Source organism: Spinacia oleracea, chromosome 3 (genome assembly GCF_020520425.1).
Source record: "Spinacia oleracea cultivar Varoflay chromosome 3, BTI_SOV_V1, whole genome shotgun sequence".
NCBI lineage: Eukaryota > Viridiplantae > Streptophyta > Magnoliopsida > Caryophyllales > Amaranthaceae > Spinacia > Spinacia oleracea.
Window position 1 is genome coordinate 8,539,765 of NC_079489.1, and position 11,552 is coordinate 8,551,316.

General features: G+C 36.5%; 1 protein-coding gene across 1 annotated transcript; it reads right to left on the minus strand.

Moving 5' to 3' along the window:
• Window positions 1-80: 80 nt before the first annotated feature.
• LOC110786076 (GPN-loop GTPase QQT2) lies at window positions 81-7,817 on the minus strand. The gene is made up of 7 exons (XM_021990585.2): window positions 7,659-7,817; window positions 7,264-7,376; window positions 7,051-7,165; window positions 6,635-6,861; window positions 4,586-4,876; window positions 788-993; window positions 81-696 (listed from the first exon to the last, which is right to left on the minus strand). The coding sequence occupies exons 2-7, from the start codon at window positions 7,345-7,347 to the stop codon at window positions 393-395; spliced, it is 1,227 nt and encodes a 408-aa protein (XP_021846277.1). The 5' UTR covers window positions 7,348-7,376; window positions 7,659-7,817; the 3' UTR covers window positions 81-392.
• Between the last annotated feature and the right edge of the window lie 3,735 nt (window positions 7,818-11,552).

The window sequence follows — 11,552 nt, forward strand, 5'->3', positions numbered from 1 at the left end:
ACTAGTACACGAGTCCAAGTAACATAGCCGGCCTCCCTGTCGACTTTACGAGACCGACTTTGAAGGAGAGGAAACTCATGTAAGATGTATGGAACAAATTGAAGTTCCAAAATAAACCATTCACTACTAAGTACTAACCATTGAGTTACAACAAAGATGATGAAATAAGCAAAATGAGGCTTTTAACCATCCAGCAGCGTCAGAAAGTCCATATATACAGGCTCATAGTGAGCTATATCAATAGATACCCAGCAAATTAGACAATGTATAGAAGTATAAGCATTATGCAAAGCATTTAAGCACGACAAGAACAAAATGTTACCATCTGTTCCTCGCTTCAATCTGATCCCAAAACCTTTGCAAAACGAGATTTCTGACTGGTTGTAGTAAAATCAGAAAGGAAACCCAGTATTGCCAGTAACCTCTTCATCTTCATCATCATCATCATCATCATCTATCATATCTTCTTCCTCCTCACTAGACCTCTCATATTCATCTTCATCTTCATCTTCTTCCTCGATGTCCTCCCCTGCCAACATGCTTTTGCTGCCAGCCGCTTTGTCCTTCAAACCAGTGCTCAAAACCACTGTTTCACCTTTAGACTTCTGCATATCCTTCCTAAGCTTTTCCATGTTTCCTCGGCGCCGATCTTCCTCCAATCGTTGCTTCTCTGCCCGTCTTTTATCGAGGTCAGCCCTATTCAAAAAATCACACAATTAATACATTTATGGAGTCGAAACTTTTTTTTGTTGTTGACAATAGGATGGAAAATCTCAGCGTAAGTTACTTGTAAGTCTCCATGAATTCTTCGGCACTACCGTCGACAGCCTTCAGGAACTCGTTCATCCCAGTGCCAGAAAGAGCAGAAACTCCAGTTGATTTTAGGTTTTTATAGAATTCATCAAGGACAAGAGATAGACTACGACTCAAGGTCGAAGTGTAGGACTCATCATTCTCAAGGGCTGCATGAAATGCCTCAAAATCTTCCATCCACTGCAACAGAAGGGTGGATTAATCAGTGCACTTTCAGAAGCAAAAGTGAAAAGTTAACTACGGAATTCTTGGCTTATTAAAACATCATCACTTCCATTCATCATCATCATTATCATCATTATCATTATCCCATTGCCTCAAAGAGGCTCCCGCAAGAAGTGGGGTAAGGGGGGGTCGGACGTACGCAACCTTACCCCTACAATGCAGAGAGGTTGTTTCCAATTGACCCAAAAGCGATAACGGGACAACAACGGGACGACCATCTTCTACTTCATGGAAAGGAAGCGAAGAGGTATTAAGAGCCATTTTGATTTAGTCCATCACATCACTTCCATTCAAAACAGAAAACATTCCCTCACTGCATACTCTGTATACGATAATGACAGAATTTGACCAAGATCTAAAAAGAAATTGAGCGTTGCATTATGGTGTATGAGAGATAAGGTCAATGTAACAAAGCTCAAATAAGGTATTGTTCATTTTCTACCAAGTCATTTCCAAATCCAAAGCATCAAAAGGGAGGGATATGGTTCCCCAACTTAGAGTCTATAAACGTTTGCACCAGCAGAGGTTTCCAAATCCCCTAACAACTAGTAAAACTCCAGCCAGAACAAAAAAGGGAAATGCAGAGATCAAGAAATCAAGTCATATCTGATGTACAACACTAATTACTACAAAATGTATAGAAATGCCTAGGCTAAATAGATTGTCAGACTTAATTTTGTTCATCTTACTGCTCAATCCTACAAGGAGACTTCTAAGCAAAAAGACAAATCATGCAAGTCATAACAGACGAATACTACCCGCAAACAACAGCATGAGTAAATGCAAAGCACCAATATAACCCAATATTGTCCAATTTGCAAGAGCCATGGTACTATGGCAGTACAGCCATAACACAATATGATGATAAAACGACCAGGATTCAGCTAAAATCATCAGCCAACAATTTCAAGCAACTAGTCTAAGCACATGGAGTTTACATTTGTTGGTCAGACAAAACAGCATACAGTTGCACCTGAATTTTCTAAATGGAAGTAGAATGTTCAGCAATGTAAAGTTCATTGATTTCTCCTCTACCCCCAATAACACTGACTTGAAATTTCTTATTAGATATTGTTAAATAATTAGATTAGGAATAATCTTTTTCATATAACTAAAAGGACCAATACAACATCAAGAGGACCAGAAATCTACTAAAAGAAAGCTAGAGCAAAAATAACCATGCCAATCAAATTGTTCTGAGTATCAATCAAACCTAGAACAGGAAGCACTCCAAAAGAAAAACACACAAAGAAGCAAAGGAATAAAACCACTTTATCCCACATACTACGCCTGTTCCAAATTAATTGACATGTATTCCTTTCTGGGAAGTTCTTTTTATTTGACATGTTTCTATTTTAGGTAGTTTTTTGTGCTAAAATCTTAATTTTACCCCCATTCCTCTTCTCTCTTCTCCCTTACCCATAACAGACCAACTTCCTTCACCACCCCTACCATAACAGACCAACTTCCTCCACCACGGCACCACCCCTCTATATCAGCCCCACTTTCTCCACCACCCTTGCCCCTCAGAATCCCACGTTCACATAGACCATTAGAAAATACACTGTCACTCAAATCCTCCAACACACCGGCTTCAAATCCTCTCCCAGTTTCCCCAATTCCCACAAATTCTAGGGTTTCCCCCACCATCAATTCACCATCCTCCAATTCAATTCAATTCAATTCAACTTAAAGGGGGCTTTTATTTACATTTTTCTAGATCTCCTCTCTCGCAGACAGAAAATTTAAAGAATTCGGTTGGAAATTTGAAAAGTTCAACGTCATCGCCTCCTATTCCCTCTCAGCTCTCCTACTCCTCTTTCTCCGACTCCCGAGTCACCAAAAAACGTCTCTCTCTCCAGCCGCGACTATGTAGGACTGATCGGAGGAAACACAAATTCTCTATCCTCTTCATCTCACAATTTTGTCCTCTCTACCTAGACTTCGCCTAGAATCGAAGAAATGGAGTTCACGTTAGCCCGATGAGATTTGAGGATGTAGACTAAGAGGAAGAGGGCGGAGATTTGAGGAGAGAAATCGAATTCTAGGACTGGTGGTTATGAAGATGGTGGTAGGGATGATTAGTAGAGAAGGTGGTGGTGGTGGTGCGAGGGGGGGGGGGGGGGGTTAGGGGGGGTTAGGGCGGTTGGGCAGAGTACATAAGGTGGAGTGGCTAGTTGTTCTTTCCCAAGGAGAAGGGTAAGCCATGCTGGTCGTTCTTCTTCTCTCACTTCTCCTTAATATGTGTGCCAAAGTGAAACGTTTCAACTATTTTTTGGAACCTAGAAAGTAGATTCTTAAGTGGCAATTAGAAATTTCTTTCACTAAAAATCAGATCCTTCTGTCTCATCCACTATTTCAAAGGAAAAGTTACACAAGCAGCCTGCTGTATAGTTTTACTACTCACATGCTTTCCGAAATAAACAAATACACCTGCAAATGCTTAATGAGGGATCATGAAAACGCCCAACTGATCCCTATAATTGCAACCCAACTGATCCCTATAACTGTAAACAATTTTTTTTACAGAAATAGCATAGCCTCGCCGGCCCACGATGCAAAATAGTGTAGGTTTATCATGGACATGAAATTTTTTAACGTATTTGTTAGAAGCATTTGCCTATCAAACACGGATATGGAAAGCTTTTTGTATGTTTAGCCATTATATTTCAAGGTTCACACCAAGTATCCTTTTAAGTCAAGGCATCACATGCATGCCGGAAACAGGCATGAAAAATAAATTGGAAACCCAGAAAAACAGAGGCCACGCTTCCATACATTTCGGACAAACGGACAAGTAAGCATGTACAACAAATAAAGAGCAAAATCAAATCCAAATTATCACAAAATATTATTTACAAGTGGTGTACAAAATTTATTATACACCAAAGTAAAGGTTAACTAAAAATGCTTAAAAGTTACCCTTTCATAGGTAAAAGTTGTCTGTTTTTTAGTGACAAAAGTTTTCATTTTAATAAAAATTATTTCTTAAAAATCACTAATAAGGTATACAAGTAATCATTTAACCCTTCAAAATGTTTATCTATTAACTTTTTTTAATAATATAATAAGTTAATCATAACATATTAAAAGTTACAAAAAACTAGGTAAAAGTTATTATGGTGTATTGTGTACAATAAATTCATTGTACACCTTGTGCGTGCAAACCATTTTATCCAAACTATCATTGTGTCTTAACAAACATGGAAATTAAGAAAACAGAAGAAAGGAGCAGCATGTCAGGCTGTCAGCAAACATGAGTATAGGGGGGAGAAAGAAGGTAAGAAAATCAAATATCCAACGAGACACCCAACAGCTCCAATTTCCAATTCGGCAATTAAAACGACATTTTAAGCAAGCAGATAAAAAAAATCTTCTTCTGCAACACCTCGCCTACAATATATCATGCATAGTTGACAAGTTGCATTTCTCACGGATTTGATGCATATCATTATGACAAAGATCAAAGCAAAATGTTCATCAAAGTGAAACATAACAGTAAAGGTCGCAGAAATGAGTAATAATAACACTCTTGAATGAAATCTACCTCCAAAGCAAACTGGTGTTGAGCTATATCTGTCTTGTTAAATGCCAATATGAGAGGCAGCCGTGTCTTGTAAAGAATGCTACAAGCGTATAGCATATTACTCATGAACGTATTTGGGTTTGAAGAACGAGGGGTATCGACTACGTAAGCTATCACAGTAGGGAAAGTAGATGCAAAGGCTTCTGTAATTATGGCCCCAGATGCAGACCAAGTAAATATCTCAATCTGCCCAGGTGTGTCCACCAGCACGTAATCAAGCTGGTCAGCTCTACTCTCAACAACTGAAATAACCTGAAAATTTGAATGGAACACAACTCATTACGGTGAATTATGTATGAGACAAAATACAAAAATATGAAAATCGGGGGACAGCGTATACACAACCTTTTTGTTCATGTAGCAGTTTCGAACGAAAATTAAACAGTGAGGGAAAACATATTATTGTGCTATAACATTGATTCTGACTGGTGAAGGCCTGACATGGACTAACATAGTAACATCATTTATGCTAAATGCAAGGGCGAAATTGAAATGGCCGCACCAGAAAGAACCTTAGCATTTAGTCTAGGAGGCATAATTAAAATTCCTAGAGAGAGGACCAGTCAACTTCAGCATCAATGTTGTCGGTAACCCTAGTTATTGGGAGGGGTAGAGCAGGCCAATAGTGGATCAACAGGCTTAATAGGTAGGGCCATGTGGGTTACGAGCCAATAGAGAAGAGAGAAGAGAGAAGTGAGTACGTGTGAACATCAAATAATAAACCCAACTTGATTTACTTTTTTCCGTCATTTTGAGCTTCCATTTCGGCCTAGTAACAACCATGTCTAACAAAACCCCTCTTAAATTGATCCTTCCCTTGTGCTCATTAGGTTTCTTTTTCCCATCAACCAGGCAGGCAGGCATACTACCTGCCTTGCCCTTATGCCTTTAAAGTAAAGAACTTCTTTCTCAGGACAGGATAAGGGGATTGGATGTATGTAGCCTTACAAGCAAGGTTGCACTAATTTGTTCCTTGATCGGAGACCCAATAACTGTGTACTACTTAACAGGCTCACAGTGAATAAAGAAGAACAAGAAGGTTGGCGAGCGATTTCCATTTAGTCCATGATGATCCAGAAGTGAAATAAACAAGTTAGTTCTCCCAAGTCACTGACTCCATCCGGAATGGATATTACAGGACTAATCAAATTTCTTTAAAAAACTTAACTTATTTTGCCCATTAACGTTTCTTCTTAGTAGCTCTAATGATATTCTCATTGGTGTGGGCCTAGGAAGTTTTAGTTGGAATAAGTTCATACACTGCAGGTTTCTTCAAATGAAATACAAAGTTTCAAGGTCTTCAACAAGCTTTATATGACTGTGAGATCTAGGAGTAAGACACATATATATCTCTTTGGAAGAAAACAAGGTCCTAAGAAGTCAAGCTTGCTGGCGAATATACATTGCCTAATGAGTAATGACAGTAATCTCATGCACAACAGGCATTACAGAGTGATCGGCACTTGATTAACCAAAGCAATATGTAAAATAAACATTGTAATAAAGTTCTGTATGAAAAATACTGATTTGGACTGGCTGCAGCCTTTGTAGTCTAACAGTTTTGGTACTGAAGGTTAGGCTTTTGCCTTTGTAAGTTGCTGGTTTAGGTTTGTAGTGTAGAGGTTTGTCTCTACACCTTCCCTTTCTTGTAAAGAAAAATAAAAATGTTGTGTATGGCTAAAATGGGAAAACTATAATTTTCATTGAAATTACATCTAGCCTTGGGCCACGGGAAACAACTCGGTATAAATTATTTTTTGTTAAACTAAAACACAATTAGCGACTGATATCACATTAGACATTTATTAGAACAGGATTCAGAGCAACAGTTCAAATCAGAAGAATACTAAAAGATGATGCATCTAACCATTCTAGTCCTCAATTTGGTCATCCTTAACAATAATGCAGCTAATACATCACAGAACAATCTAGCAAAGTAAAACAAAATTTATACAACAAGAATGTTTCTATACTTACGATAAAACCGGTACAAGAAATTTCAAGCTTTACCTCGTCAAACTTTGTAGCAAACAAATTCAGTGATGTTAAAATTCCTCCATTGGGACCTAAGTTGAACTGCTTCATAACTTCCTTATACTTGACAGTGTCCCTTATATCAATATTTGCACCAAAAGGAAGGGTCGCAACAGCTGGATCGAGATTAATCACATAACTGCGAAGCTGTGAAGCGTGTGTATGGTAAACCAGCTGACGCATAAATGTCGTCTTTCCACTTCCTAATCACATTTGAATTCAAACTTAAACATAGTGGTAGCATTATGCAATAAAATACTAAGATCATAAAAATGTGTATCCTTAATCACTGCCAAGTATGATTAAATTTTCATTCGTTTGCTGCCTTCTAATCAACAAAAGTAATGCAATAACTGATAGTTCCCCAATCTGTAAGCGAACTGATTACTGACCTGCCATTCCAACAACAATGATAACAACAGGTTTTCGCTTGAAGTCTGACGACGAGGACGATTCATCAATCTGCAACTTCTCCATTGACTGCATCATCTCCTCACTTTCCTTGCCCTTAATTATACAATTCAAACAATAGCTTCACTCACATGTACAAAATATTAACTACTGGCAGTGATACTTTTACATACAAGGCAATTTAAAGTTCATACCTTTCCGCTAGAAGACGACGCGGTAGAAGTCGCATTTTCAGAAGCATTTGTGGCCGCGTCTTGCATCTTTGAATCAGTTTCCATTAATTAGTCTCAAATAATCAACTCAGAAGCTGTAAAATGAGAAATAGGAGCACGAATTAACAACAAATTCACCTTAATCCTATATTTTGGAGTTTAATCACGACGAAAAATGAGCAATTAGCTGACAAACAAATTGGAAAATGCAATATTTTGCCTTAATTTTCCAATTTTAACCTAAAAAACTGCAATTCGGCTAGAATGTGGTTCGGAAACTTGGAATTGATTTTGATTCTAGAATATCAGCAGTGCTGAATACCTAAAAAATTGAATTGTAAATCAATTTTGGTTTGAAAGTTCGAGTATTTACTTACCGGAAAAAATTCAACAGTTGACGAACGAAAGTCCAAGAGCAATGTCCAGGCGACTGAACGAAAATGGGAAGCAAGTTGGGATTTTCAGTTTAAGTCACAAGAAATGAAAAACCCTAAACCCTACCCCCACGAACAATAAGAGGCGCGACCTTTTTTAATCTTTACAAACTTGAACGGAAATGACCATCCTGGTGTCATAAAAGTTAAATAATGAAATCAATTATTTGATCATTGAAATTAATTAGTGCTTATAGTTAAGTAGGGTAACTAATTAGTAAATAGAATTAATTAGCTAAGCACTAAAACTAATTAATTAAGCATTAAAATCAATTAGTAAAACAATGGAAGTAATTAGTTAAGCAATCAAAATGGGTCTTTTCAGTAAGACAGTCTTACACAAAAGTTGCCCATAAATCTTTGTCCTCTCGATCTAATTTGATTTTTCTAGTTTCTAATTTGATATGTCCGATCTGATCTGGTCTGATCTTATCTGAATGTTTTTCGTGAGTGATTGTTTTTTTTTTTTTTTTTGGTCTATTATGACCTGAATTGATTTTCTGGTATGATCTAACAAGCAATAAGATGTGAAGAGAACAAGTTGAACACAAAATCAGGTACACCTTGTTCTGACAATAACTTTTTCACAAATTCTTATTTCTGACAATAACTTTTTCACAAATTCTTATTTATAAGGGTTGTACGATAAATATTGTACACCGGAGTAAAAGTTAACTCAAAATGCTTAAAAGTTATCTATTTTTTAGTGATAAATTTTTTTCATTTTAGTAAAACTTATTTATTTAAAATCACTAATAATGTATAAAATTAATCATTTAAACCTTTAAAATGTTTATCTATCAACTTTTTTTTACTAATATAAAAGCTAATTAAAACTAGGTTAAAGATACAAAAGAATGGGTAAAAGTTATCTTGGTGTACAATAAATTTATTGTACACCTTGTGCGCGCAAGACCTTTTGTAACTTTTTAAGAAACACGACTTTTTTAGGAAGCGAGACCTTTTCCCTAAAAAACTAAAACGCAGACTTTTTTAGTAGTTACTCCCTCCGTATTTTAAAAGGAGATACACTTTGACTGACACGTAATTTTAGAAGGGTGGGTTGAATCTATTAAAATAAGGTGAAAGTGGGGTAGTGGGTGAATTATTTATTAATTAAATCAAATTAATTAATTTCGGCTAAATAGTCATACTTTGAAGAAACGCATAATACAACCATTTTAAGAGTTTCTACCAATATCACACATTGACACCGTGCGATAAATTTCTTACTCCGTAAATCATAACCCTTTAAAAAGCAAGAAACCCCAACTTTTTCCTTAAGAATAGTAAAGTGACTGTTTCACCCTTGAATTCCTTCTTGAAAAAAATTGATTTTCTCTTAAGAATAGTAAAATTACTGCATTATCCTTTCCCCTTTAGTCTGGAAATAAATGGACATCGGTCAATACCCTTTGTATGATTCTAGATAAATTCTCCCACCCTCATTATTGGGTTTACGCTGATCGTTGATGCAGAAAATGTTGCAGGCTGTATGTTCTTGAAAAATTCCAGAACTTAGTAATTCAGATAGCCTTATAAATTTGGATTATGTGATTTTGATAGGGTGTGTGCATACACAGGCCGCTATAACTGTGGCAGGCGCACAGTTATAGCACTGTTCACATAATGGATATGCAGGTGGTTGTCCTACGTTCGCTTAATTTTTAAAATCTAGAAATCAGTCCTCAAAACTTCCGCTTCTTCTAACATTTTTTACACATCATGAATGTAGGGTCACTTTCAACTGCGACATCTCTAATAGCCGGCACCAGAACACCTTTCAGTCACCATGTTCACTCCGGACTCTGAAAAGCTATTCAGGATACCTGCTGAACTCTATTCCGTATCAAACACACTGTATGTTTTTCCACTTCTCTCAGTTTTTTCCTGTGCATATGTGATTAAACCCGGTCAACCTAAATTGCCAACGCCACTATATATATCAGTTGATGTTTTCGTACCTAAAGTATACTGTATTGACCTCTTTTCCTATTCAACTATAACACTCACATCATGGTTGTTAGTTCACGGGTTAACTTTTTAATCAACCGATTTGTATTCGTTATTTGTATTTATTGTTTTAGTTAGCTGGCAGCTTGATAATACTGACTTTTTATCGATATGTGAACCATAACTTGATCAAACAGCTCATTATCATGCTAGAAATTCAATTTTTTTTAGCAATGATCATAAACATATTCAGTTAGGTACCTAAGAATTTCTTTCCATTTATTAACATGCATTCTATTATGTTAGTAGAAAGATGAATTATTATGAGTCTATGGCTATCATATTCTAAAATCTGTAGTATTTTGGAATTAACAGAACCCGATTACTAACCAAAAAAAAAAAACACAGTAGCAGTATCTGAAAAAAATAACTTTAACTAACCTAGTGCTGATTGCTACTATCTGTTGATATGGTACAAGCTGAAAAGCATGAATTGTTGCTAGATTTTTGCTTGGATTATTTTGCTTGATCACTAAATAAACGAAATGATGCTACGAGTCTACACATGATGAATATTTAATGGGTTGTCAGTTGTCGTGGAAAATGCAATCGCTTGAATATTGATAATGGGCTAAGTTTATTGCTTATGTAGTGTTGAAATGTATTTATGAAGTCAACATTGATTGTCTCTTTGTTCATTGGTAAATAGACTGCCAGTAGCATCTGACCTATCTCGGTTTTGCAGCCTACCTTTGGTCTACTCTTGGTTCGTACCTGCAACTCATTTATATTTGTATCCTTTACGGCATGACGAAAAGGCAGTCAAGGCAGCAAAGGAGATGATCCGTACCAAACCAGTACGTCTTGGTAGAAGTTGGCCGAACAATGACTCTCTGCCTCTCTCCAAAAGCAATGCGTTGCAGTGGTGTCTCAAGCAAGTGGCTTTGGAGGCAAACCCCGAGAAGGCTTTGGAGGAGAATGTTGGTGAGGCTTTGGAGGACAACGCCAAGGAGACTTTGCAGGTTATAGACCGAGTAGTGATCAATTTCAGCAACCCTTGTTTATGTGTGAAAGTTATTATCAACCTCCCTTTTTTTATTTGAAACCTATAATTAGTGTGACAAATTAGTATGTGTGAAAGCTAAGTACTACCAAAATTATGTATGTCGGCGATATCATTACACCTTAATTTTGCTAGCAAACTATGTTGCATTGCTTAGTATTTTGAACTACATTATATGTGTGGTGGGGTTATTTAAATTAGAGGAACATGGAAGGCTTGGATTTTCATCTTCTCAACAAATACCTATTGCATATTTTGAATTACCTATGTATTAGGAAATACTATGGAGCCTATATTATGCAAGTGCCTACACATTTCTTATCATCTATTTAATTTGTGTTTGCAAGTATTCACATCAAGTAATACGATTGTGATTTGCATTATTTTTGGCCGATTACCTTTTTATAGCTTTGGATTTTGTAACTACATACATTTCCTATCCTCTATTATATACACCTAACAAATATTTACATCAAGAGATTAGGTTCGTGATTTGGATATTTTTTTTGATCGGCGATTTTTATATCTTGGGGGGACTGTGTGCGCTAATTATAATTTCACTAATCACATCAATCATAATTTCACAAAATAGATTTTACTAATTTGGGGGCCGTCCAACAACTAGTATCAGACAAACAAAGCTATCTTTCGTGAAGTCCTCCTACATATTGTCTTGTCCTCGTATCATCTCATTGACCACATTCATGGAGTCACTCTCAATCCAGATAATCATACGCTAAACTTGCTACTTGTGAAATAATTATAATTAAATGTGGAGAAAATATTAATTTGTTTTACTAAGTTTTTTTTTAGTACAACGC